At 33.5% G+C, this 27,675-nt stretch overlaps 5 protein-coding genes across 10 annotated transcripts; 3 read left to right on the top strand and 2 right to left on the bottom strand.

Moving 5' to 3' along the window:
- Positions 1-498: 498 nt before the first annotated feature.
- LOC108565606 (ADP-ribosylation factor-like protein 6-interacting protein 1) lies at positions 499-2,332 on the bottom strand. 2 transcript variants are annotated; one of them, XM_017925147.1, is made up of 4 exons: positions 2,024-2,332; positions 1,623-1,737; positions 1,309-1,565; positions 499-1,251 (listed from the first exon to the last, which is right to left on the bottom strand). In XM_017925147.1, exons 1-4 carry the CDS (start codon positions 2,033-2,035, stop codon positions 1,030-1,032), a joined length of 606 nt encoding a protein of 201 aa, XP_017780636.1. In that variant the 5' UTR covers positions 2,036-2,332; the 3' UTR covers positions 499-1,029. The 2 variants fall into 2 exon arrangements, with proteins under 2 accessions (XP_017780636.1, XP_017780637.1); XM_017925148.1 differs by lacking the exon at positions 2,024-2,332 and adding an exon at positions 1,794-2,003.
- A 1,793-nt stretch (positions 2,333-4,125) lies between these two features.
- Positions 4,126-9,936, top strand: LOC108565618. 4 transcript variants are annotated; one of them, XM_017925165.1, is made up of 13 exons: positions 4,126-4,263; positions 4,654-5,146; positions 5,203-5,552; positions 5,613-5,661; positions 5,715-5,854; positions 5,912-6,069; positions 6,126-6,293; positions 6,348-7,174; positions 7,231-7,379; positions 7,441-7,960; positions 8,025-8,281; positions 9,214-9,451; positions 9,508-9,936. In XM_017925165.1, exons 2-13 carry the CDS (start codon positions 4,660-4,662, stop codon positions 9,603-9,605), a joined length of 3,441 nt encoding a protein of 1,146 aa, XP_017780654.1. In that variant the 5' UTR covers positions 4,126-4,263; positions 4,654-4,659; the 3' UTR covers positions 9,606-9,936. The 4 variants fall into 4 exon arrangements, with proteins under 4 accessions (XP_017780654.1, XP_017780656.1, XP_017780657.1 ...); XM_017925167.1 differs by having other exon boundaries at positions 5,930-6,069; XM_017925168.1 differs by having other exon boundaries at positions 5,933-6,069.
- A 3,339-nt stretch (positions 9,937-13,275) lies between these two features.
- On the top strand, positions 13,276-16,652 carry LOC108565594. The gene is made up of 12 exons (XM_017925135.1): positions 13,276-13,280; positions 13,346-13,628; positions 13,683-14,240; positions 14,289-14,715; positions 14,772-15,027; positions 15,086-15,341; positions 15,393-15,538; positions 15,593-15,914; positions 15,964-16,131; positions 16,180-16,300; positions 16,351-16,477; positions 16,526-16,652. The coding sequence occupies exons 1-12, from the start codon at positions 13,276-13,278 to the stop codon at positions 16,647-16,649; spliced, it is 2,793 nt and encodes a 930-aa protein (XP_017780624.1). The 3' UTR covers positions 16,650-16,652.
- Positions 16,645-18,630, bottom strand: LOC108565610 (putative methyltransferase NSUN6). The gene is made up of 7 exons (XM_017925153.1): positions 18,402-18,630; positions 18,061-18,183; positions 17,795-17,996; positions 17,586-17,739; positions 17,328-17,535; positions 16,994-17,278; positions 16,645-16,938 (listed from the first exon to the last, which is right to left on the bottom strand). The coding sequence occupies exons 1-7, from the start codon at positions 18,489-18,491 to the stop codon at positions 16,666-16,668; spliced, it is 1,335 nt and encodes a 444-aa protein (XP_017780642.1). The 5' UTR covers positions 18,492-18,630; the 3' UTR covers positions 16,645-16,665.
- An 839-nt stretch (positions 18,631-19,469) lies between these two features.
- On the top strand, positions 19,470-25,449 carry LOC108565625 (ADP-ribosylation factor 1). 2 transcript variants are annotated; one of them, XM_017925178.1, is made up of 4 exons: positions 19,470-19,601; positions 22,488-22,657; positions 22,823-22,932; positions 24,765-25,449. In XM_017925178.1, exons 2-4 carry the CDS (start codon positions 22,510-22,512, stop codon positions 25,053-25,055), a joined length of 549 nt encoding a protein of 182 aa, XP_017780667.1. In that variant the 5' UTR covers positions 19,470-19,601; positions 22,488-22,509; the 3' UTR covers positions 25,056-25,449. The 2 variants fall into 2 exon arrangements, with proteins under 2 accessions (XP_017780667.1, XP_017780668.1); XM_017925179.1 differs by lacking the exon at positions 19,470-19,601 and adding an exon at positions 19,722-20,039.
- The last annotated feature ends 2,226 nt before the right edge of the window (positions 25,450-27,675 follow it).

The following is a 27,675-nucleotide window of genomic DNA, read 5'->3' on the forward strand; positions in this document are numbered from 1 at the left end:
TCACTCATTATTCAATTTATTCAAGCATATTATTGTTGTAGATCGAACATCGAAAAGCTGACTTTAGAGGTGAAAAAGCTGAAGAAGAAAAAGGATCCGGTAACAGAGGCCCATCAAAAGCGCGATAAATCACAGGAGAGAAAAAATGTGCCAAAGGTCCAACGCTGATCGCGTAATAATCTTTATTAATCGTCTTATTTTATTTGTCGATTCAGAAGGTGGAAGGCGCGAAAGGCGTGAAGCGGCGCAAGAAAGACGACTCGCCTCAGAGACATGGTAAAACGATTTTCGAGGATTTCTCATCCAGTTTCATTAATAAAACCAAAGGTAGTTTCAAGAACGAGGTCTTCGACGAACGCTTAGAAGATCTGATCGACGTGGACTAGCGGCAATGTTCAGATTTTAATACCATTCTGTTTTGTAAAAAAAAAATATTAATAATAATGAAGAAGTCGACGTTTGTATTTGCTAATAAAAACTGCATTAAAACAAGTTTTCTTACATTTTCAAAAAATATATTTTGTTTTATATCACATATACAAATTCTTACGTACATATAAAATAGTGGAGGATTACGATACAATTTTTTTCTTTAAAAACAATGTTGTTTGAGCAACTAGAAGATATATCTGGGGGAGGGAAAAAATAACGTATATAAAATGAATACTTTAAGAATAATGAACAATATTTCAGTCTAATATTCCGCTGAATATGAAAACTGGTGTACAAATAATTTCAATTATTTTGTACGCAAACGCAGTATTAAAATTACGTTTCGATTATGAAAATGGTTTAATCGTATAACGAAAATCATGCACGAAATAAAAAAAATAAATAATATGAACCTAAAGCTAACAAATTTTTCAGATTAAAAAAAAAATATAATAATAATATTAATAGTGAAAGATGTATATGTGTATGCAATCTAAATAGAAGAAGGAGAATAACTACTCTAGGTTCGAATCGTAAATTCCAGATCTAGTTTTCTTGGTACGCCTTTGCATTAATTTAAAAAAAAAAACAAAGTATTTACTTCTCCTTCTTCAAATCGGACACATTCATCTTGGCATTGGTCGCAAGGTCGGCTATCTTGTCGGTAATGATGCAGCCGTACTTCTGCAAGATTCCTCTCTTCTCCATTCCAGGCACCAAGAACAGGAATGTCACCACCATGTAGATTAAGAGCAGATTGTGGATGATGTTTCCAATCCACGCGCAAATCATCAGACTGACCAATGTTAATCCATAGAACTGAAATAATTGAATTTAATGAACAATTAGACTTTTCATAATTATTTCAAAACTTACCATCTTTGGTCTAGTTGATCTCAAGAGGATGTATGAACGATAAGTTATGGAAAACTTCTCTTTGGAGATGATCAATGATCTGCAGATCTTGTCAAACTTATCTTCCTGCTTGTCAGTCCATTGATCAGATTTCAGGAGAGAAGAGACCAATATCGGAACAAAATAATCACTTATTGTGCAGGTCAATCCAACCAGGGCAATAGTGGTCAGCACACTTGGATCCATCAACCAGACCATCAAGAAAAACATGGTACTGCCTGCAATAAAAATAAGATTTATCTGAATTCCAATAAGAACAAACATCAAGCACTTACTTCCAACAATGCTGAAAGGATGCCAGTGCTTTTCCCAATGCATGATTGAGTCCAATGGCAATATGATTTCCTTCCATCCTTCCAGAGCGTTCTTGAGATAGGTGATTTGGATATCCTGCAAATGGTAGCAAATTACATTAAATAAGGTTATGGCTAGGTTATGATGTGTACCATATCAGTGAGATCAGTGCGATACTTAGATTTATAATACTTCTCTTTATTTACATCACCAACAAACAGCCCAGTACTATCAACAGGGTATGACTCATTCTCATAATACTAGAACATGAGGAAAATATGGATTTATAGGAATGGACTGTGATAACCTGCTTGAGGTGACAGAGCAGTGCAGTTTCATGGATTCAAAAGGGACAATTTTTGGATACCTTGTAAATACTCACTTCATCTGCCATCTTTGATTGTGCCTTTTGTGCGTTTGCCTTTTTAACGGTTTCTGCGTTGGATGCTGGTCACAGGATGTGCGAATTTTTGTTCAAATCTTGGATGACGATTCTTGACTGATGACAAAAAATTTTGCGAACGTTCTTTGTTCCCAACTTTTCACGATTTATTTAAAATATCAGCTGCTCGACGACGGCCAACTGCGATTCCCGAAAATTCCAGTGCAGTGCCACCAACGGCGCAAGTTTACAAAAAAGAAAAGAAAAAAAAAACAGAAGACCGTCCAATTGGGATATGAAAATGCTTGAATACGTTATGCATATACGTAACGATTCGTTATCTAACTGAATAAACATCATTCTGGCAGACGTTGCGCACTTTGTTATACAATATTAACATGTTTGCACTCTCAACAATTATCTTTCTACTTGAAAAATTCATAATCTACTTTAATGCTTTAAATAATTATAACTTAACTTTGTTTTTTTATGTAATGTACACAAGCATTGTTTGAAATTACATATTTAAAATACAAAGTTTAATATCCATCCATTACATGAATTATCTATTATTTATAATAACTGCGAAAAGCAAACACTTGTATTTATATCTATTATATAAATATTTGTATCATCTACCTCCTTTTGATTAACTATATTAAGATATTGGTAACCGGAAATGAAATATAATACAAATTCAATTTAATACCAACTATTTGGTTTCTATTGAAGCAATCTAAAAGGAATTATAAAAATATAAATCACGTATAAATTTCTCAAATTTGTATGAATAATATTTGTTTTTTTATTAGTATTACTGTCCTATTTCTGCCACCCTTTCGTCGCGTATTGATCCTCACTGCATTCGATTTTGGTTTGCGATTTTAACAATATTTTTTATTAAAAATTTAATAAGACATTTTCTTAATCAACAAATTAAAAATTGATTACTCAATAATATTAATCAGATAATAATTACCCTTCGTATATTGTTAATTGAAAATTAATACACTTTTAATGATTACTTAATAAAAACAACTAATTCTATTAGGTGACTTATTAATTCTATGATAATATTTGTTCTTTTTAATTCAAGAATGTTGTAATTAAAATAGTTCAATTAATTTCTTAAGAATGTCTCTTTTTTTATACTTCTGTATTAAAATCTAAATTTCGCTTTTAACTTGTAATTGAATTAGGTGTTGATAAAGTTTGCGAAGTATAAACTTCTTTTAAAAATTGAAAGTTTTCATAAGTATTTTTATTTTTAAAATATCACTATTGTTTGTCTAATGGTCATTGGGGACTGACTTAAACTAAGTTTAAGATTTCTGTATACATAAAATAGAACTTAGATCGATTCAAGAAAATGTTGATAAATTAATGGACTTCCGGAGTAGGTCAAATTTTCGAAAAATAGTTCTTTTGTCGGGTAACAATACCGGATACACGTGCTCCCAAGTAAAGTTGACACTAGTTTGACAGATAAACAAATCCAAGACCCTGTATCATTATAATAAATGTGACTTATTAAATGAAAATTAAGCAGTTTAAGGGAGTTTTAGAGAAACTAATTTTTGAATTAGATTGTGGTTAGATAAATAGAGTTTATTAAAAGAAAATAAATATAATAGGAATGGAAAGTTTTGTTTTATGCAATTATTTAATTATTTTTTATGTAATTGTAAAATTTGTGTCTGTTGTAGGGAGGACAAAGGAATATCGTTTGAGTGTAATTAAAGGATCTGTTTAATTATATAAGCGGGCGTAGCTGAGGCGGTTAGAGCCAATTAACGGTTCCTTTTTGTGTGGTGACCATAGATATTTATAAATAGTTTGCATAGTGTGTTTGGCGCCCTTTCGGTGAAATTGGAAATTGTGCTACCAATTTGATGGAAAAAAAATCTTATTGATGGATGCATAATTGAAAATATAGGAATAATTTATGAATGAAAGTGTGGTCAAGATGGAAAACCTCGGCGATTATTGATGGCTAATGATGGGAAATTGCGTGTAAAGTGGTATTGGCAACCTCGCCCGTCACTAATCAATGGTCTATCTCCGTTCGGGTGGAGGGGTTATAGCAGCAGCTAGAGGCATATAGTGATTTCTCGTCACAGCTTTTTTGTGTTGGCAGCGAACACAAGCGCATTGGAGGAGTGAAGCGGACGCTAATGTGCTACTTTCATACTGACATTAAATAGAAAATATCTACTAAAAATTCAAGCTGATCAAGTAAAGTACGTATTATCTGATTACATTCGATTCCCCGGTGGAAGTGCAATTTTGAATTTGGATCCGTTGACTTTTGACGAGTTTGTTTTTCTGCTGGTGTCGTATTGTTATTTATAGTTGTCCCCGCCATTTTGTCACCGAGCGTTGCTTCCCAACTATTTACATAAAAAGATTCATGTTTTCGCTGTACGTGCGGCCCAATTCGATGACAACCCTTCCTATCGCCCCAAGACACCAGTTAAGATGACTTTGCACCGTGCTCTACTCATTCCAAAGCCCCATTCGATGTTTCCATGCAGACACTATTTATTTATAACCTAACTTTTTCAAAACCTACGATTTCTCTCGCGCAGTGATCCCCAAGTGATCCTCAACTTTACTTTATATGCTTTCAGCAGACAATGTCTGAAGATGTTAAGATGTCAGTGGAAGTGACAGTATCAAATGAATCATGTAGCAGTGATCCAGCACCAGATCCGACAGAGAATTCCATAATGGAAGATAAAATGGATATAGAAGAGGAGAGTTTCAAGTCGTTCGATGAAACGCTTTCAATCAGTGCAGTGGAGGAAGAAACTCCTAAAAAAATTGAAGAGGAACAACCACAACCTGAGTCGGAACCTAAAGTTGAAGTTGAAGCTGAACCTGAACCTGAAAAACCAGCAGAAATTGAAATATTTCTTGACAAACCTGAGGAGCTACCTCCACAGAATATCAATGATATTTCAGACAGCTTAATAGAGACTATTGAAAATATCACTGCTGAAATACAAAATTCTAAACCTGACCCACCAAAAGCAGCTGAACTGCCTGTCTCTCATGATACAACAGAAGTTGAGGATCCTTTAAGTGCTCTGTCAGATGAAAAATGCAGTGAAGTTATTAAGGGTTAGTTGAAATAATAATAAAAATATATATTCTTTTATTGATTCAGTTACTTTTAGAATCTGCAAAGCAAATGGATTTGCAGGATGTTTTGGTCTGTGGAAAGTGCCACAGAGTGTACAATTTTTTGGAGGCCTTTCAGCAGCACAAATCAAACGATAATTGCACTGAGAATGATGAATTGAAGGAAACTTTAAATGAGGAGAAGAAACCTCAGATCTGGGCATTCACTCTGTGGAAAAACACAAAGTTTAAGGATGGCAGTGAGGAGGAAACAAAGATGAATACCTCTTGGAGTATTTATCAGCTCTGGTGCAATTTGGAAGCTAAGGAGAAGGAGTCTTGGATCAAGGCTGGTGAGAATATCCAGGCTTTGTATGAGATTGCTGCCAAGTTTGAGCAGCTCAAGGTTAATATAACATTAATTTGTTTCTGTTAGCAACTATTAATTTTCATGTTTATATTTTAGACTGAGACAATTAAAGAGGTTAACGTTGATGAAAAACTGGAATCAGAACGTATGTAAATGAATAATTACGTAATTGCTTTATGTTCAAATTTAAAATTGCAGAGAGTGCTGACAGTAATGAGCCATCAGAAGAGAGGGATCCCTTAGGTGATGACTCTGAAAGTGAAATAACGCGTATAGTAAAGGGGAAAAATAAGGTTTTGAAGCCGGTGCAATTGAATAGTAAAGTTATCATAAATAAAGTGAGTACACAGAACGCTGCTCAAATGAATATTACTTGATTAACACTGAATCATTAGGAGAGAAACTTGTTTCAGAAGCCAAAGAATTACAGAAAAGCAATTAAAGTGTCCGGCGACCCAAAAACGGAATATCCTGTGGAGAAAATCGTCTCTAAGAGATACAATCCTAGAAAGAGAACCTTCGAGTACCTTATTAAATGGGAAAACTTTGATGCGTGAGTAAAATAGTGAAACTGTAAAGACTTTATTCTAAGGTAAATCTTATTTGTAGTGAAAAGAATTCTTGGGAACCGGTCGGAAATTTTGTGAATTGTAAATTGATGGTTGAGGAGTTTGAGAAGAATTGGGCAATCCAGAAAGCTCAGCAAAGGCTTCAGAAGAGTATAGAGAAGAAGCAGATGAAGAAGCAAGAGCTACTCGAGGCAATTGGAAGCGTTGGGTAAAGTAAATTTGTGCATTCGTCTGAAGCAATTATTAATTTGAGTTTTTGAAGGCGTCCACAGAGGACAAGCAAACAAAAGGCGCTGAGTCAAGTGAAGCAATGGTGCGGAAATATTGAGGCTGACGAAAACTTGGGCGGAAAACGTGTGTATAGTGATGACTCTGAAGATGAATCATTCGAGAAAAGATTGAAATACGAGGAGTACAGTTCGGATTCCGAGAATGACACTCCTGTGGTTACAATCAAAAGGGTACAGAAGACGCAGAACGGTGTCGATAAAATTAAAAAAGTTGAACCAATTACTTTACCTGATAATATTCTGATACCTGATTCCAAAGGTATTGTTCGCATCAATCAAAAACAAATTCCTTCACTGAGTTCGGGTGTTTACGTTATGTCGAAGACTGCTGGTATAATCAAGTTGGACACGAAAACTTCTCAGCTGGCCACAAGCGGTGGACAAACTGTTTTGAAGGTTGCACCGAAGATTGGTCAGACCAGTATAAAAGTTATTAAAAAGGATTCTATCAATGGCTCGTCTATAACGCGCACAGCGAATATCTTGAAGAAGCCTCCATTAAGGAATTACAGTGGCAAAGTGTACATGCAGAAGAAACAAAATACCCAGATGGCGGCCAAGAAAGCGGCGGCTGCAGCTGCTGCTGCTTCCGTTGTTTGTAACACGGATTCTAATCAACATTCATCTAAAGATTCTAAAGACGACGAAGAATCTGATGGTGTGGAGGAAATGGATTTCCCTACGGAAATTCAATTACCCGCACCAGACAGTCCACCTCCAGAATTCACTCTGTGTCCATTGACTGGTAAAGTTTTGAATAAGGATGGTCAACCCATTGAACCTGATCCAGAACCTACAGGTAAAGAAGCTATGATTTTAGCAAAAAAAAAGACATTAAATTAATATTTATTACAGAACCAATGCGTACAGAGAATATAGACAACTTGGTAACATTGGCAGCTGCAGATATATTGAAGGATATGCCAGAAATGAAGGAAAAAATAATTAAGCAGGAGACGATGGATATTATCAAGACAGCAATGGAAAACTCCTCTGCTCATAGCGTAAGTTATTAAAAGTAATAAATAATTATTACTTGGGTTCACAATGCTATTTGACTTTCAGATTATTAATAGCGAACCTCAGATTATCATTAAACAGGATATGGTGGAACCGAAAATTGTACATACCATTGCGGAACATAAATCGAAAGATTCAATTTTAAGTACAGCTTTGACAAACGCCAACATTGGCGTGCGCCGTACTACAGGCATAGTGCAAAAGACCATAGTCCATCAGCAAAATAAAGGTATACTGAATCGTACTATAGTAGGATCAAGGCAGGCTCCTCAGGCTATAATCACAAGGATATCCGCTGGAAACAACTCGCTTCAGAGGAGTAAAGTTATAGCGCCGCGTCAAAGGGAACAGCCGCAGATCATCCGTAAGCGTGTTCTGAATACCACAAGAAGTCTTGTAAAAAGGGTGCCAGAGAAAGTGTATTCAACAACGACAGTGTCGCATGCACAAATTATCCATCAGCAACCGCCGCCGCAGCAGCAGCAACAGCTTCAAACCCAAGTCACCACCTTCGTAGCTACTCCGACCAGTGGAAATACAGTAATTAGTATGCCTTCGTTGTTAGGTAATTCATATAAATCCATTAGTGAAATATGGAAAATCTAATTTGCCGCGCTTTCATTTCGCAGATACCGATTCTGTCCCGATGGTTATAACGGAGAAAGCGTCTGCGCCGGAACCGGAAGTCGTGCAGCCACCGCCAGTAATTCAAGAAGTGAAACCTGAAGAAATTGAGTCTCCGGTCACCACCGTCAATGACCAAACCACCATGAACACGATCTCGATTAGCGAGTCGGAAGCTCCATTGTTAATCACCGGAGAAGATGGCACTATCTATCAGGTGGCCGGTCAGAACGAGGAAGGCCAGACGATATTGATCACGCAGGTATAGTGACCTTTTACTCCTACGGCTCTCTCATTAAAGTGTTTCCATTATTTTTTTTTGTATATTTTGTAGTCTTGATTCTCCGGATGCTTATAATTAACACACCTTTGGAGAATTTAGTTCCTGTAGCAATTATTATTACTTTATTATTTTATTTTTGGATTATGGTTTTCTTATTGGGTTACTGGATATTTTTTTTTCATTGTTTCCTTTAAGCGTTAACTATTTGTCCCTGGAAATGTTGATCTTTGCAAATTTTACTAATTCTTTGTTGAAAACAATGTAAATTAGTTTGTTATTATTATTTTTTATTGTTTTCTTTTATAAATTATTTTAGTTGTTGGTTTTGGTTTGTATCATACATGAGATAAGAAAGTTTGTTAAATTATTATTATCTTCGGTTATTAGAACGTTTAAGCGTTTTAAATTTTTATTTTATATAGAGTATATAAAAATTGCTTAGTTTTGATTATATTGAAGATGACTTCTGTTCCTTACGGTGTACTACTTTATTGAAGAAATAAAGGAATAAAATGTTGTTGCCGTTCATATTAGGTGGTCCGATAAGTAATGTTCATAACAACAACCAACTTCTTTGTAAAACATTCAATTAATATTTCTTCATATTTAATAATCCAGCAATTTCTTTCGAATATGTATATATTATTAACAAAAAATAATGACATTACTTATCGAATAACCAAATATTCAGTTTATTTTCCATTCTTGGTTTTTTGTTGGATGTAACAGGTAATTTTGTATCATATCGACCCAACTGCGTCAACAAGTGTTTATTTTTTTTTAAATTACAAAACTACATTGCATCATATTACAAAAAAACAAACACATGTTGCGTCATTATTAAACTGCTTTTATTTTTCTTTACAGTATATTAATTTTGTTTTTTTTCTTTGTTTGTTACATTGAAATAGGGCGAGGATGGTGAGCAGCAATGCTTGCTTGTGGCTCCAGAAAACGCTGGGTTGATCAATCAGGCTTTGATGAAGGCGGATCAGCAGACTGTGCAGGAAGCGGAACCGGAAACGGTGACCATTGCGGAAGCTCCAACCGTCGAGGAACCCCTGACTATTAATACGGAAACGGAAGACGCAGCCGCAGACGATTCACAAGTGGTCGCGCAAATCGTTAGCGCGAATCCACCTAGTCCTGGTAAGATCCATCTTACACTTTCCATAATACCATTATTAAATCGTTTTAATTTATAGGCGGCACGAGGAAAGTGGTATTGATGTTGCCCGATGGGAATTTCATGATGACAGAGGTGACGGCCGAACAGTACGCCGCACTTGAACTGGACAAATAGATAGACAACATCCTAGACGTATTATTACCTTTCATTTCAGATATACTTTATATATACACACACGCATATGATGATGATTTCCTTTTTTTTTTCTTTCTGTTTTCATAACTTTTGTATAATTTATCCCCCCACCCAACGTGCACCAGTTCGTTATTGCAATTGAAACAAAGCGATTTGTTTCTAATTAATAAAGACAGCAACGTTTACTTCTCCGATTAAGTTTAATGTAATATAGATGAAGCAATACCATCTTTTCACGCCAGAAAAATGAAGTAAAAAAAACGGCATTTATATATATATTCAACATAAATATACATATAAAAAAATATATGCGAAAGATTCGAGACTACTTTCAACAAATATATATATATAATTTTTGTTATTATTTTGTAAAAAATTAATGTATGTGAAAGATTATTATTATCATCGAGGGACGGAGGTATAATAACTGTATTACAATTAAGTTTATTTTACGTCTGTTTTTTTCTCTTCTATTTTATATATATATATTATGCATATATATTTTTCCGTTTGTTTAAAATAGTCTACGATATATATTTATTTTAAATACTATAAATAGTATGGTCAATGACATAGTGTAAATGTAGTTTTTAAAGGACATTTATTGATATAAAAGATGATGAAGATAACAAGGAACATTATTATAATAAATGGCAAAAAAGTTGATATTTCTCTCCCTCTTGGACGTTCGAACGCGATTTTTATTACAAATAAATTTATAAGAACGAAATCTTTTCTTGTTTGATTACACCCACTTTACATGTACATTTTTTTTTGTTGATTACGTGTTACACATGTCAAATCGTTTAATCAATCAACGAAGTTTTTGAAGGAATCGTTTGCAGGATGGATGGAAAGTTACCATTGATTCCCAAAAGCAACTTAACTGAAAATCACGATGCTGGCCATATCATCACCGACGTCTTTCAAGATCTATTGCAGAAACCGCAATTCCCCGAAAACGTGGCGCGGAACATGTGCAAATTTAACGTAGAATCTCTGCAAATCAAAGAAACCGCTTGCGAAGTCAAAACCGTGAGTCTTCATTAACATCTTTACTTCAATCATTCAATCTATTTGTATGCAGGAGATCTTTAAAAATGCTCTTAACGTGGAAGATATTGCTATAGTCGAGCAAAGGTTGATGAGAAAACATGGAAAGCATTTGATACGGGAACAGTTGTTCCAAAGCTTAACTTGCAATGAGCAACGAAGACTACTGAAGAGACGACCGTTGTTTGCTAACATTAAACCCAAAGAGATCGAACAGTTTGGTTTAATTAAGGAGATTGATTTGCTTCCGAATAAACTGGAGAGAAACATGAGTTGGAATCTTTCAATTATTATAATATCTTCATTGATTTGCGTGTTTTTAATTAGATTTTCGAATAAACCAGAATTTCCATGGCTGCTCACCGTGCGTTTCCGATTTGGATGTGATACCTGTGAAATTGGAGAAGACTGTACCTAAGAAAATGATACAAGCTAAAGCGGAAGACTCGAAGAAGCAGGAAGATGCTTTTCGGAGCAACGTGGACGCTGTTATCTTTGATAACTACCAGTTAAACATTCTTTACAAAGTGCGTTTACTGTTTATTCTTATTTCATGATAAAAATATTTTTTTTTATAGAAGAGATTCAAAATACAGAACGTTAGTTCTAAACCTCACAGTTTCTTCATCGAAGAACTACCGAAAGCCCAATGCTTCAAAGTCGAACTTTTGGATGGATTCATTGGGAAGATCTCGCCTGGGATGTGCGCCCATATCGAAGTAAGCTTCAAGACTGACTTGTTTCTTGATGTTAGCGATTACTTGAAAATAGGCTCGGATTCAGGTGATTTTCCAACGTAATTGTAGATGAATTTAAGTATATTCTGGTTTAGGGTCAATTGAAGTAAATATTGCGAGTTATCGGCATGCGCCGAATCTGTGCCTGTTCATACACAAAACTTCAATAAAGACCAGCTATGATGTCCACGTGAACTTCAATATGGACAGATCGATCGTGTTGAACGAATGCATCGATTGTGGTCCTTGTTTTCGTGGAGACACGAACGAAATCTTCCTGCTTATAAAAAATTGTGGAAGCGCCGGGAAATTCTTTATGATGAGCGAAGAACATTGGTACAATTGGGAAGCTCTTGTAAATAATTAATATAAATTGTTTACATTCTCATAAAAAAATATTTTTGTTAGGTGAACGATAAATTGGACTTGACATGTGGACCGTTCACAGTGACTCCAGCTTACTTCCAAATCGAGCCGGGAGAAATCATTTTGATGATGATTACTTTCACCTCGTGCGAAATTGGTTTAAATTTGGATAGTTTCTTGCTGTTATGCGATAATTGCACTTACGAAAACGTGGATGTTGTTGCGGATTGCGTGATGTTCGATGAGCTCATGGTGAATTTGGAGTCACCTGAAGTCTGGATTTAACAGAATTTCCAATTACATGTTTTAATGATGAAATTTTAATTTTCAGTTTTTGCCAATCGATGATTTAATAAATATAATGTTTCCCGTGAAAAATGTGGATGATGGTAATAGTTCAGATATTACATCACCTCAATCGGCTATGTGGATTTGGGAGCAGGTGATGAAGCAGGTGGAGAAGAAGATTGACTTAGGTAGTTTGTTCACTCAGCGCAGCTCCTGTTCTTCGATACAAAACATCGAAATGATTGATGGGATTCCCAAAACTGACTCCGAACTGATCATTAAATACTTGAAGGAGATACACACAGAAAATAGTTTACCAGAAGACGCAGAAGAGCCAAAGTTCTTTGGAAACTTCTTAATCGATTATGGCTTGTGCTTAACGAATCAAGTGACTTCTAGAACCATCTACATCTATAATAACGGGTAAAAAAAAATGAAAATCAATGAATTAATTACTAAAAAAAATATATTTAGACCCTTAAACCTTAATTACTATTGGATTGAGAACAACGAACAATCTAACTTGAAATACGCCATGCTGAAGAGTTTACCGAAAGAAGACATCGATCTTGACAACTCTGGAGTTTTACCTGCATACAGCAAAACGCCTATTGTTCTGAACTTGAAGCCAAGTATTCCAAGTACGGGATTCTATGATTTACATTTGAGGTAACAGCAACGATCACAATTAAACTGTTGTTTGTTTAAATCAATTCGTATTTAAGTCTTTTCATCAAGGGAGTACCCAAAGAGGCAGTAGAAAATTTGGAAAGGTTTGTGACTCGCGATTCTTCGAAAAAGGTGCATCATCAATCTGTAGCTTCGAATGGTATTAATAAAATTTAACAGTTTGTAGATATTTTGATTGCAAAAATCGAATTGGTTTGTAAAATCGAAGAGTTCTTCATCGAATTTGAACCTGAAGAAGTTGTAGTTAGGAATGTAATGAAGTAAGTATTGGGTTTAATTTGATTTTCGTTGTTTTCTTTAGTTTTCTTTTGTTATTGAGATTGGGTGAAGAACAGTATCTCGAGTTCAAATGCACCGTCGCGCATGAACTCAACGAAAACGTGATTTGTTCTTGGGAAATCAGCAATCCCGACATCGTCTTCAACGACACAACTAGTTTCAACACGGACACGAATCATCCGTTCATAGTTTCGTTCTTCATCTCCAATCAGAGTTACGACGATATATCCGAAAGCATGACGTAAGTATTCATTTTAACAAGATCTCAGTGAGGTTTAATGAATTGAATTATTATTTTTTCTTTAGATTGGTTGTGAATGATTTGTATAGGAAAGAAATTAAGATTATAGCTAAAGTGGAGAGACCGGAGTTGACGTTGTTGGAAAAGCACTTGGATTTCGGAAAACTGGAGCTGGGGCTTGTTTATAGTAAAACTTTTATTGTGGAGAATAAAAATGCGGTGATTGTGGATTGGGAAATTTGGGAGACGTTTATGAAAAATGGCGGTTTCACGAAGAGCAGCAATTCTATGGTTTTCGATAATTTGGATGATGGTAACATCGAAGTTGAATATATCGTGAGGGCAACGGTGAAGTAGTTTCTGAACATTAATATTTTCAGAGAATAATTGGTTAAATTTCAGGAGGTTGGAGAATTCTCTTCGACTTTGCAATTAATTACCAAGTATAAGGATGAGAGTGTGATTAACGGTGTTTGCACCGTTTCCTACATTGTTGATGATCTCACGATCTATTTGCACACGCAGATGAGCGAATGCTCGATTTTATGTCCTGGAGAGTTGCTCTACGCGAATAAAACTTCAGTGTATACATTGTGTTTACACAACGTCAGTCAGATTGACGCCAATTTCCTGTTCGGCGAAATTTATGGCGACAAGAGTGATTTGGTCTGCGCCAAGGTTTTCCCAACGACCGGATTCGTTCCAGCCAAGACCTTCAAACGCGTCAACCTGGAGCTAACGCCGTTGGAGGTCTGCGTCTTCGAGTCTCTTTATTTACCATGCGAGATAATCACGTACAATCCGTCAATCAAGGGAAAATACGTTGAGAAGAAACCTCTGGTTTTGGTGATACTATGCGTCGTAGAAGATGTCAACGTGCAACTGATAATTCCGGGCATGGAGAAGCCAGTTTATTGGCCTCCTCAAATGAATTACGATTTGGAATATCGGATTGAACCGGTAAATAACAATTAAAGAAAAAACAAATTTATCAAATTCTTAATTTAGGAGAAATGCGTTAACGAGAGTAAATCATCTTCTGAAGTAGAGGAAGCCAAAGTCTTTTCCAAAACTGATTTCGCGGAGGAATCTGTGATTAACGATATCACGGAATATTTGCACAATCTTATTCAAGGAATCGGAGAAGAGGAAGTTGAACCAATTAAACGTGAAGACACTATTTCTACCTCGAGCTTCTCCGCGTTGAGCTCGGATTCTCTGAGGGAATACTTTGACGAGGATATCTTCATCCACGAAAATCACATGGAATTCAAAGGCGTTCCTTTAAGAGCACCGATTAAGAAAACTATTGCCATACAGAATATGACTCCGGTCGAAGGATTCCTCGAAGTGGACGTAGCAAATTTCAAGCCTGTTTTGCTGACTACCCGGAGCATCCACAATATTTTAGTCGATTTAAATGTTAAAAAGGATGGTTCGTTTATTTATTTATATAAATATTATTTGTTGCTTTCATTGCTTCAATTTTAGATCATTGGGAATCGATTCTCGGGAATAATGGTGTGCTCATCAAGTTGGAATTGGGTAAGCAACATTTGGATCCGTACGAAGGGACGTTTCTGGACGTTTGGGTGTACGCAAACACTTGGGGAATTTACGCCGACGAAATACAATTTCAAGTCAACAATATTGCTCCGCTTCTGATCACCGTTTTAATTGAAGTGGTTGGATTACCATTGGAGTTTCCGATCGCTAAAAATTCGTTGAACAAACACGCAAAGTTTAGGTAAAATTAATTGTATTGATCTTTTATAAAAGGTGATTTGAAAGTTGTTTATTTGCAGATTTGGTGTTGTACCTTACAACTCAAAGTCGGTGAAGAGGAAGGTTTACGTTCGGAACACGAGTCGCGTTCCGGTTTCAGTTGTTTGGCACGTTTTCATGAAAACTTTGGATTGTCGCGATAAGCCGATCACTTTGCTCTTCGACATTTATCACCCAAACATGAAACGGCTTTTAGACGCGGACGTTGAATCCACAGGCAATTTAATACTGACGCATCGAAAGCTCTGCGGTTTCTCGAATTACGACATATTTAATGTGAATTATAACGTGGAAATAGCAATCGTTTTTAATTCATGATCATTACAGATTACACCTAGAGAAACGTTCATCGATGTTGGACAAACTATAGCCATAGACATTGTGTTTAATTCTGATTCTTACGTTACACAGATCGGACGGACGGATATCGAAGCCAATTTAGTTGGATACATCCACGTTGCTAACATCTTCAAGTTAATTACTTGTTTTTTTATGTGTAAGTTGAATTGATTTGATTGAAATTTTAGGAAACGCGATCATATGTTTATGCGGAAAACCGGCAGTCAGATGCATCCGTTGCGTTTGAAACTGTACGCGTCTTTGGATACACCGAAATTGAATTTGGACACGATCAGCGATCTCAGCTTCGCAATCCACGCGAGCATTGAAGTTGATAAAGAAAGTATATCCGCTTCCAAAGTGTTGATTTTCAAGAACCACAACAACTTCCCAATGGAGGTTTCCTTCTCGATCGGAGATCCCTTTAAGATTCAAGAAATCCAATACTTGGATAACTTCATCGCAGATGTTAAATCCCCAATTACAATCCTTCCAGAATCTTGCGTTTATGTAAGTTTAACATTTTATTAATTGTTTTTGTATACAGCTTTTTCCTCAGCTCAAGGTGTGCTTCAAATTGGTACTAGATCAGCTGTATAATATGGCCAATTTGATTTATAATTTAGCGAGACACGACGAGTATCAAGTTTATTCGGTGAATTTCGGAACTTGCTCTTACAAATACTTCAACGAATTGAAGATAATGCAGAAAGGAGCTATGAAACAGGTTAATTTTTATCAATATCTATATTGATTAAAACTTCTTCGTTTTTAGATTATTCCAGCCGAACTTGAAATCTATTTTCCGTTAATCGAAATCCCGACGTTGCTCGATTTTGGAATCGTCTTTATTGGTAACAGCAGAAAGATGACACTCACTATAAAGAATTATACTAGTAAATTAGATTACTGTTGTCTCCTTTCGAGTAAAATATCTGATTTTCAGATTGCCGAGTGCCTTTCGAAATAATATCTGATGGAGAATTCATTGTAACTCAAACATCTGGAGTGTTGGGTTCTTGCATGAACGACGAGCCTTTCATATACGATATCTACGTGATTTGCATCCCTTGGTAATAACTTATTTCACAACTAAAACTACTCTAATATCGCTTTTTCAGTGAGTATAAATTATACGAGGCGGAGATGACCGTGAAGACTAATGTTGACTTTTGCCAATACTCGACGAAGCTTCGCGCCATTGGAAGCCACAACGAGAAACAATTCAAATTAAATACATGCTGAGTATATACAAACTATTTTATTCTGCAGCTTTGGTTTTCACAAATTTCGCTACGAAAAATCCAACGGAATCGACGCCGTCGTCCGGACCGAAGCGCTGCATCAATTCCAATTGATCATCTTTCAACCCGTTCATCTTCCAACCGCGTCCACCGAGTTGTGGTTCAGCTTTCACCAATTGTAAACAGTCGAAGGTTTTCAGGGCCCAAGCTACTATAGCCTCGTTTTCAGCAAGAGTAATTGTGCACGTACTGTACACCATAGTTCCACCAGTTTTCAACAGCTTCACAGCCTAGAAAAATAGATTTTTTCAGTTAAAAATGTTAGTTAACAGATGATTAAATTACGTTTTGAAATAATTTCCTTTGGAGCGGTATATGGGATTTGATCACAGTTTCTGTGTCTTTATTCGCAAGTTGCGGACGTTTTCCTAGAGCGCTGCAAGGCGCATCCAAAAGAATCTTATCGAAGGTTTCTGGTCCGAAGGGCGGATTTTCTGTACCGCTAGCTTTTGTATCGAAAATCTTGGTGGAATCGAACTTATGGATGGAAGCTTTGCAGTTAAATTTATCGCAAGTCTTCTGCAATTGCAATACTTTAGTTGGAGTCTTATCGATTGCTATCAAAGTTCCCTAAAACAAGTTAAATTAGTCACAATATTTAGTAGTAATTAAGAATTACCGAATTATTAATCTTTGCTGCGATATGCGTTGTTTTATTTCCCGGTGAAGCACACATATCGAGTATAATATCGCCCGGTTTTGGGTCTAAAGCTTCAATGCAAACCACAGACGGAATGTTCTGCAGAAGAGCTGAATCAGCCGATAGAAATAAGGATCCCAACGGTGGACACCCTGATGTAGAATGCAACATTTCAACTGCAAATCCGCTAGAATTAAAAGATTTTATTTTTAAGTTTTTAAATCGATAAAAACGAACCTTGGTTGCAGATTCTCACCAAACAAATGGTGCCTGTCCATTCTCGCAATGCCATTACCTACATAAACTTTATTACCTTCGAATGCTTTCAATCCCTTCTTGCATACTTTATCCACGTCAACGTATATACTGACTTCATCATCAACCTTAGTTCCTGAAATTGAAAAATTGATTTTTACTAGCTTATTTTTATAGTTTAAAATTAATACCGGAAGTCATTCCAATTATGCCCGGAGCGAAAATATGCGCTCCGCGCAAAACCGCCGCTCCGCAATGAACGTCCACGATTATCTCGTTCGTTCTTCCAGTTAACTCCAAATCCTTCAGGTCATAGTTGTCCACAATCACGACATCTTTAAGAACCTCGTGCTGGTAAACCCTTGGAGTTTTGCAATTTCTGATGGTGGAAATCTATTTAAAAAAAATAGATTGCTTTCAAATAAATTTTCATAAACAAGTGTGAATTACAATGTACTTTTTCCAATTGGTCTCGAATTTGATCTATCACAGATTCCAAGGTACAATGAAGAGTGTTTACTCTGTATGAGCTGATTTTAGGCGTTGAACATAACCATTCGGTTAAATTCGAAAATTCCTCCTGAAAAATAATGATTTTAAAATCTTAATATTCAATATATTATTATGAATTTAAATGATCAAATTCAAATAAAAAATAATAAATTATTACTTTTATTTTTAATTATAAACAAATTCTGTAAAGGTAAAGTTTAACAAGTAGTCGTTATATTTAAATATCAAAATTAGCGGTAAGTTCTTCAGTGTTACCAACTTCCATTTGACATAAGCAATTTATACCTGGTGGTCTCCTGCTGAGCTATCGTTTCCATGCTCGAAAACAATTTTTGATGGAAAATTGTCTGCGAACGGTGACTTTGGATAAGGCATATTCGATTTTTTGAAAGATCTAATTACAATTGAGATTTATATATATATAAATTGGCATTCGCGCTGTTAGAGTAATCGATTTTTACATGTAAAACGCGTATCTCCCTCACTGTATGGACAAAACCATACTTAATCGACATGCACCGTAACGATTGGATGATTTCGGCGTTGTTGTCCTATCGACAGGACACGTACATTTTACTCCTTGATGAAAAGAAATCAAAACTTGTGTAATATTACTTTAGTCATGGAATTATATATTTATATAAAATTACATCATTTCAATTACATTCTTTAATTATGTAAACAAATAGATTTTATTGATTGAATGCTTTTATTATTGATTTCTTGTAAGAATTATACCAATGTTTTTATTATATTTAAATCCTTGGATAAATTATTACTTTAATGTGGACTTAAACATAAGAAACTTATTGTTAATTTTGCATATTTCGTAAATAAGATTTCTGCAAAATTTGAGAATTTATTTAAAAATGAAATTATTTACATTTGGAGAAGTTGAATTTATTTGAAATAATATTATTTTATGCAATTTTATTAACTAAATAATTTAGTTATAAATGGAATGCTTATTAGAATAATTTACTTCTTATTTTATGCAATTAGTTATAATTATATTGCAAAACAAACAACAACATTTAAGTTTTTCTTTTCTTATATTTAGTCTTTCTTGTATTATATTCTATGGTAATATTTAAGTAATATATTATGTAAATAAATAATTAGTTCTTCAATAAGAAGTATTTGTTACATTGGAGAACTTATAATTATATAATTTAAATAATAAATAAGATTGGGGTTGAATATATAAAATTGTGAAGTATGATGAAAGAAATGTTAAAGTTGTTGAAGAGATGAATGGAAATTCCTTGATGAATAATACTGAAATGTGGTGTAATAGTTGAAGATTTGGCAACGGCTGTTCACGTGACACGAGAGGGGGCCAATGGTGTTCGGGTTTAGTCCGAGACGTGGCATGAGCTACGAATCTTTTCCACGTCCGCCATATTGACATACGACAAGTTTTGGGAGGTAGCTGGATGTGGTAGCGTTTTCTTTAAAGTGTAGCGTGTTTTTTTATATAAGAAAGTGAGTAAAAAGCCCACCGGATCGAAGGTAACGAAACACTTTGAGCCATTCTTAAGTAGTTTAGGTTGTCGGGCGAAGAGCAAATGCGTACTTGGCATTTGTTTTTCTTGTCAAAAAATTATTAGGGAGTTGGTTTTGAAGGTGACAACGTCAAGTCGGCATTTAATACTTGGCCACCTCTCGCTGCGTTCCTCTCCGACAGCGACGACCCTTCATACCAAGATCGACCAGAATATCGCGCAGATATTCATCATAGAAAGAAAGAGCATCATCGTGAATCTCTGAACCGGAATCCCATAAGAGTTTCTAGTAGTTTGTATATAGCCTAAGTGCGAGAGAACAGCCAGCACATAAAAAAAAGAACGTCGGAGAACGCAGGCGGTATAATAAAAGTGTACGTGGAATAGTATCGTGGAAATCGATTCGCATCGAAGCTGAGTAAGGTTTAGTCATTAATATCAATCAATAACATCAAATTGCCCTGCGATTAATAATAGCCCCGCACTTTTGCATCCATCTCCCCCCATATATATATATAAATATTTTTCGCGTTTCCTTTGTGCCGCAATTAGATTTTTCGCCAGAAAGACCAATGGAGTTTTCTGTTTATTGTCGTGTATTATCATCATCTTCACGAAATTGATGATGTGTACCATTACAGTTATAAAAAATGCATTTCTCTGAAAAAAAAAATTAATTAATTATAATCATTACTTCTTCGCAATCACCAATTAAAACGATAATGCTTTAACCTGTATATGATTTTTATTTTTTTGCAAAACATCCTTTATCATCACCGCAAACGCACTCATTCTTATTCCGGTGATGCTCGTGCTCTGCAATCAATAAAACGTTGAATCCAATACGAAACATGTTTTTTGTGCAAATGCGTTATTTATAGGAGTAAGAGGAAAAGTATGGACCTTTGGTCTGATTTTCCTCTCGTCCTGAAAAATCCATGACGTGACTCGAAAAATAAAAGAAAAAACAACTTAAAATCGCGAAGTGAAGAGTTTGCTTTATCGTTAGTAAGATAATAATGCGAGTTGCTAAATTGCATTTACTGCTGCAAGTGTATAAACACGGATGTTCCTTATGGTGATGACACTTGGGTTGTAGTGCACATTGAATTATGTTACAATATGCGATGACATTTTCATAGAGGCGAATGACATTTAGAGAAGAAGCGCTCATCAACTCGAATTAATATTGCAGAGCTCTTTCAGTTCTATTATCATCCAATTGTGCATTAATAAAGTATAATTGGTTAATTATCTTTTAAGTTTATTTTATATATATGTTTATAACATTTCTGTTTTTCCTACTCGCTGCAAATTATAATGCAAATATCAGATTTCTGTAACGCTAATTATCATATATTATTAGTTTCAATAGACTTTCATTAATACTCAATTTCCATGGAAACACTGAATGACGTGTCAAGTGCAGTTACATTATCTTCATATTTGAAATAATTTATCAATTTATTTTGAAAACCATTATTGATTTTTCTCTAAGACTCTGAAAATCAATACTTGGATTTACTTTTTTCGATAATTTATTATTTATAAAGTATTGTGTATATAAATACTTGTTCTAAATCAATTGCTTCTATTATTAACTTCGTTACAATAATCATGTTTTAAGATACGATCTGTCAGTTAAGTTGCAATTATAACAATTTTTTGTATTTTTCACTAAAATTTGCATCATGTTTTATGGTGTTTCATCATCATTTTTAATAAATGCATCGATATAATCATTTTTTTTAATATTAAATACTTTCAATCATGACATTTATTGGGACACGTAGAAAAAAAATCGGTGTGCGTTGCGCAATGACGTGTCAGTCGTAACGTAAGCGATAGAATCCTTTACTGTTTTTACTTATTTATTAGTTTTTTTTAAGTAAATTGTAACGTTTTTGCAGCATATTTCATTGCATTACCTTACAAATAATTGATTCACAATATTGGATTTTGTCAATCCATATACTCATTTTGTTTCTATGTAAAGATAATAAAGTATTATTAAATAAACACTTTCATTATAATCATACTTATGACGCATCGCATATTTATGTTTTATCAATATAAGTTGGAATTCGTTTGTGTCCAATTCATTTTAATAATGTTTAAAGATACAAAAACATTGATGGATTTTGGTTAAATATGTCCTAATTGTATTTATATGCAATAACAATAAGAAATGGTTGTAATTACTACGAAATATGATTTTGTAAATGTTGCTTTGTCCCATAGGTTTTTGTATAAAGCCTGTGTAATAATTTCTAATAATGATGATAATAGGACTTTGACAGATAAGAGTGATATGACACCGTTTATATTAACTCGTTTTGATAACGTTTCGCTCGAAACTGAATGGAGAAAACGTTGAAATGAGTACTAACGATAACCGATCATTATTCCACAATTGTTATGCTTGTCAATCATTTCGTAAACGATTTTCGTTTTTTTTAAATTTGTATTGATGAACCGAACACGTATCTCTTTAATTTCAACACCCACACCTGCGCCATCCGATCAAATATGAAGAGTATTACGTTCGTGGTATATATATATTCGTGATGCGTCATCTTCTGTTGTTTTTATTGAAGCATTATTATGCAACTTGATAATAATTACCTAGAACGTAACAGCAGTTTTCACTATTTATACAAACAATAATTATTTTCTGTTATTATTAGAAATGTAATTTATTCTTATTAAAATGGCTCTCAGTGTTTGTTAACCTTTTCATCCAAAGATTTTCTTAAAGAACGCAGTACTTGCCAAGCAACTTGAACCAATTACTTTGAGTACTTGGCAAGTATCTGATTTGTACTTTGTATAGTGTATTAATTTGTTTTTATCCGTATGTTTGCAGGTAATATAATAAGAACTTCGCCATGGGGAATATGTTCGCAAATTTATTTAAAGGCCTCTTCGGCAAAAAGGAAATGAGAATACTGATGGTCGGGTTGGATGCTGCCGGTAAAACCACAATATTATACAAACTTAAATTAGGAGAAATCGTTACAACAATTCCGACTATTGGTGAGTACAGTTCTTATTTACTTCAGTTTCAAGTTTATTTTACAAAATTAGCTATTCTCTTCATAATTATAGCAGACTTAACGAAATGGGTCAACGAGCTACTCAATATTATACATACAAATGTGAGACTTGTTTACTAAAATATTTTCTTCGTTTTTTTTTTAGGATTTAATGTTGAAACTGTAGAATATAAGAACATAAGCTTCACAGTGTGGGATGTCGGTGGTCAGGACAAAATCAGGCCACTCTGGAGACATTATTTCCAAAATACGCAGGTGAGCTAATTATTTTTTTTTTGTTTTGTTATATATTTATTCATTAGAATTTCACGCTTTCATATTTTTATGAGTCTATTTCATTATTATCGCATAATTAATAACTGTATACGTGTTGCACGTATTTCTGTTTCCGCCTAGGCCAGCGTTTTATTGTTGATAGTAATTGAAACCTGCTGAGGGAGATAGCTATTCATTTAGTGTTTGATACTCATGAATGTATCCAGATTTTTTTCTTTTAATAGAATTCGATTGCTTTTCTATATTGCTTCTGTTTCAAATACTTGCTGGTCTATAGTTGATTCAAATTATTCATCGAATTGATCTTTTATCCGTTCTTCACATTACAAAATCCTCTGCTAGCAAAGTGCGTCATTTATATTTAGTTGAGGGTGGGATTTGGAATCGATCTACCCTAACGTTATCAAAGTTCGTGTAATGCCTTTGATGACCAATATTTGAAGTAATGATGTTATAGCAAGGATTTTGTTAGTCATTGGATTAAAGTGTGAAGCTATTGTATTGCAATATTTTGCGATACCCAAGCTTCAATGCTCATTGTTTATGATACAATTTCTTAGTAAATCAAATGAGATTATTTGGTGGTAGTAGTTATATGTATTGTAATAATAACGTTTTTTGCAACAATCATAAAATAAATATAAATTTACAATTCAATTATTTGCCAGTATTTCTTCAGTTTAAGCTTAAAGTGGAGATTTCAGAAGCATTTTAGGCAAAAGTTTATAATAAATTTGATTTGAAGTAATGAAGTTATTGCGAGGACTTAGTCATTGGATAAAGCGTAAAGTTATTGTATTCTTTGTTTGACAATACTTTGCGATACCCAAGCTTCAATGCTCATTGTTTATGATACAATTTCTTAGTAAATCAACTGTTTATCACTATTAATGTGATAATAACGTTTATTGCAACAATCATAAAATAAATACATGTTTAAAAATTCAATTATTTTCATTAAGAAATGCAAAGGGCGACATAATTTCTTAATTTTAAGCTTATTTGTATTTAAATGTAAATTTCAGAAGCATTTTAGGCAAAAGTTTATAAAAAAAATATTTAAAATAATGAAGTTATTGCATAAAGAAATCTTGAAGATTTTGCATTCTTGTTTGACATTATTCATTATGATACATTTTCTCAGCGAATAAACTGTTTATTGGGTGGTATTATGTATATTAGTGTAATAATAACGTTTATTGCAATAATCATAAAATAAATACATATTTACAATTCAATTATTTTCATTAAAAAATACAAAGGGCGATAGTATTTCTTCATTTTGGGCGTATTTGTATTAAAGTGGAGATTTCAGAAGCAAAAGTTTGTTAATTTTCGATAATATAAAATATTGACTAATTATATTATTAAACAAAGTTATCACGTCTTTACGATTAGTAGATTAAAAGTTTATTGAGTGGTATTATAGGGACACCAACCTATTTGGGTGGTATTATATAGTTTATTGAGAAATTATACTTTATGATAATTCATGTGTTAATCGAATTCATTATAAATTGTATTAGAATGATTATTCAAGTTTCCTCACAGAACACAATTGAAACAGATAAATTATGATGTTTTAATTTAAATTTGTTCAATTATTGTGCGTTTGTCTTCTTTAATTAACCATTTAACTTAAATTGAAAATTTAAAGTAAACTTTAGATGTCTGGGACGTAATAATACTCGTTATCACTGAAGTGAATTCCAATGATCAATTATTTTGTGTTGTGTAAAGAAGTGGTTGTAGAAACGAATTTGGAGAACGTAGGATTGTAACAATGATGTTCTTCGGTTTTTTGTTTTCAGGGCCTAATCTTTGTAGTTGATAGCAACGATAGGGAGCGTATCGGCGAGGCGAAGGACGAGTTGATGAGGATGCTCGCCGAGGACGAGCTGAGGGATGCCGTGCTGCTGATCTTCGCAAACAAACAGGATCTGCCGAATGCGATGAACGCGGCAGAAATCACAGACAAGCTCGGTCTGCACTCATTAAGGAACCGCAACTGGTACATTCAGGCTACGTGCGCGACCAGCGGTGACGGCCTCTACGAAGGCTTAGACTGGTTGTCCAATCAACTTAAGAATGCCAATCGTTAAGTGCAAGTGATCTATATATTATTATGTACTGGGTGGACTAAATATCAGTGTTATTAACCGTATGTTACAATTTTTGAAGTTTTTATATTTACTGATTGTCTAATGTATGGAGTCAATAAAAAAAAAACGAGAACAGTCCATAGATATGTCTGATTTAACCTTCTTCTGTTCGATCGATGCCCAGATTTGTCACTATTCACTTTCACTATATATGATTATAATTTGATTTTAAAAACGAATGTTATTTTTTTTTCTATATCTCTCTCACTCGCTCTGTTTTTTTACGATGATGGCCTTATTTGTTTATCTCTCAAACATATATTAGACAAGCTGTATGACTTTTTTAATATTAACATGCTGTAGATAATTTCCTTACTTCAAAGAGAAAAAAAAACAAAACACGCAGGATTAAAGGATACAAACAAACAAAAAAAAAACAAAAGTAATCAACAACATCAAACAACAATGTATTTATATATTAATATTATTATTATTTTTCTCTGTACTTTAATGATAATATGTTTTTTTTTTTAAATTAGATAAATTACTTTTATATACATTAGATTTAATTTTTTTTTTTTGCATAATCATAAATATTTTTTCTTTCTTTCTTTGTGAGATTATTGTTAGTTTATATTGATAAACTAGTGCGTATTTATCCTCCTTCCCTCACATCAAATGTAAACTTAAATTCTTCGGAAAGCTGGAAACAATCCATATAGAGTTCATTATTAACATAATTATGCATGAAGAGAATATTATATGAAATATCGTATAATGTTATTAACTAGTTTATCGATTTAAATCTCCCATTATGTAAACATTTTTTGTTTTAAAAACGATCAACGAATTATATAAAAACATTGCAAAACAACAACACACAAAAAAGATCCATTGAATTGTAGCATATGGTATAATATATATATTTCATGAGCATCATTAAGAAAATAAGTAAGAAAAAAAGCTCATGTGCATTTTCTCCTATTATATATATAATATTTTTTTTCCACCAAAATTCTTGTTTTCTTTTAAGTATATATATATATATTTTTCTTTTTCGTATATTTTGCTGAATATTTTCCCTGTGCTCTGTAAAGAAAATTCAAGTTTGTCGGTGTCGGTTTTGTTTAATAATTCCAAATAAGAGGAAGAAACTTATTTAAGAAGATGAGATGAGAAGAATTCAATGGCTTTTTTTCCAAAACATTCCTGGTTGTCGCCTATTATTATTATTATCAAATTTATCGTATTAACTTATTGTGTATAATTAAAGAAAAAAATAATAATAAATTTTAATTGATCTTACACGCAAATGTACTTTTTTTTTTAAACTTTGTTTTTGTTCTCTCTGTTTGGATTTGTCACGAAAACCTTTAGGGGAAAAAATGAAAAGAAAAATAATAATTTGTGAATCAAATGGTCACAGATAAATATATAATAGATAGTGAAAATTATGATATAAATATTATATTTGAGCGTGCATTCTTCCTGTCTTCTTGTGGATGCGGTTTAAGGAAATATTACTGTGTATGGATGTGTTTTATTTGTTCTCTATATGATTATTATTATATTTATTATTGTTCTTTTTTTCGTAATGAAATTAAAGCGAATTAATTATAATAATAACATGTATTGTGTGCTTCATTCATGGTGACATTACTTTTTCTTTTCTTTTTTTTTGTTGGAGCTTGTGGAATATTTCGAAACTTGTTCGTGCCTCTCAATCTATATGTTCGTTCGTGGTTTTCTTCTAAGATTAGTTAAGTTTCCAGGAGGAGATTCGAAATATGTATGATAATTTAACAAAAAAAAAATGATGAAAATTAATGAAAGAAAGAAAAAAAAGAAGTAATCTGTTTCCATTCGATGAATAAATGATATTTATTGTTTCATCTTTATTTTTACCGAAAGTATTTCGATTTAATAATAATAATAAAGAATCATGGCAAAAAAAATCTAGTAGAATTTGTCTGTGTGTATTTCTTCGTCTTTGTACCTATCCTAATTTCAGATTTTTCTTCAAATTCGACGGTGCATTGGGATTAGGGTTTATAAAAAAACCGGTTTACTAAATTAAATTTGTTTACAAAACCGGTTTTTGAATTTACCTGTAAAAAATAGGGAAAATTAATTAAAAAATATATGAAAATAAAATCTCACAAAACATAACTTAAAAACTTGATATATTATAACATAAAACTATAAGTAAATCAAATTTACTCCATAGAAAACCATACAGATAGATGAATATCAGAGTCATTTATCTAATGAATCTAAAATATTGTTTTATTTATTTTTTTTTCTTAGAAAATATGATTTTTAAAAGGAAGGAATGTATAAGGACATGGATTTGGATAGAAAATTTGAAGAAATAAACTATATTCTCTCATTTGTTATCTGCACAAACGTTGCATTCATTGCTAGTACCCGAAGTTATTTAGGTTGTAAAATTTCTTCCTACTGAATAACTGGACGCTTTTTTGGCGAAGAGTAGAAAGAGATCTTTATTTATTTCTTATTCTCAAACGGCAGACAAAAAATATATTAGTAGAAAAGCTTCATTACTTGATGATTTTTTTGATGAAAAATTAAACCGGTTTTCCTACATCCGGTTTTAAAA

This window comes from Nicrophorus vespilloides, unplaced genomic scaffold (assembly GCF_001412225.1).
Source record: "Nicrophorus vespilloides isolate i.1.1-1 unplaced genomic scaffold, Nicve_v1.0, whole genome shotgun sequence".
Classification (NCBI taxonomy): domain Eukaryota; kingdom Metazoa; phylum Arthropoda; class Insecta; order Coleoptera; family Silphidae; genus Nicrophorus; species Nicrophorus vespilloides.

Bases quoted from the DNA above. Each gene is read 5' to 3' on its own strand.
- LOC108565618 (XM_017925165.1), top strand. From the start codon at position 4,660: ATGTCTGAAGATGTTAAGATGTCAGTGGAAGTGACAGTATCAAATGAA. The intron at 6,294-6,347 runs GTAAAGTAAATT...GAGTTTTTGAAG, and splicing joins GAGGCAATTGGAAGCGTTGG to GCGTCCACAGAGGACAAGCA. The intron at 7,380-7,440 runs GTAAGTTATTAA...TTTGACTTTCAG, and splicing joins AAAACTCCTCTGCTCATAGC to ATTATTAATAGCGAACCTCA.
- LOC108565594 (XM_017925135.1), top strand. The intron at 14,241-14,288 runs GTAAATAACAAT...TTCTTAATTTAG, and splicing joins TGGAATATCGGATTGAACCG to GAGAAATGCGTTAACGAGAG. The intron at 16,478-16,525 runs GTAATAACTTAT...TCGCTTTTTCAG, and splicing joins TACGTGATTTGCATCCCTTG to TGAGTATAAATTATACGAGG.
- LOC108565606 (XM_017925147.1), bottom strand. The intron at 1,566-1,622 runs GTAAGTGCTTGA...TTTTTATTGCAG, and splicing joins TCCTTTCAGCATTGTTGGAA to GCAGTACCATGTTTTTCTTG. The intron at 1,252-1,308 runs GTAAGTTTTGAA...CAATTATTTCAG, and splicing joins GATCAACTAGACCAAAGATG to TTCTATGGATTAACATTGGT.
- LOC108565610 (XM_017925153.1), bottom strand. From the start codon at position 18,491: ATGCCTTATCCAAAGTCACCGTTCGCAGACAATTTTCCATCAAAAATT. The intron at 18,184-18,401 runs GTATAAATTGCT...ATTATTTTTCAG, and splicing joins GCTCAGCAGGAGACCACCAG to GAGGAATTTTCGAATTTAAC. The intron at 17,536-17,585 runs GTTCGTTTTTAT...TTTTAATTCTAG, and splicing joins GGTGAGAATCTGCAACCAAG to CGGATTTGCAGTTGAAATGT.
- LOC108565625 (XM_017925178.1), top strand. From the start codon at position 22,510: ATGGGGAATATGTTCGCAAATTTATTTAAAGGCCTCTTCGGCAAAAAG. The intron at 22,658-22,822 runs GTGAGTACAGTT...TTTTTTTTTTAG, and splicing joins TACAACAATTCCGACTATTG to GATTTAATGTTGAAACTGTA. The intron at 22,933-24,764 runs GTGAGCTAATTA...TTTTGTTTTCAG, and splicing joins ATTATTTCCAAAATACGCAG to GGCCTAATCTTTGTAGTTGA.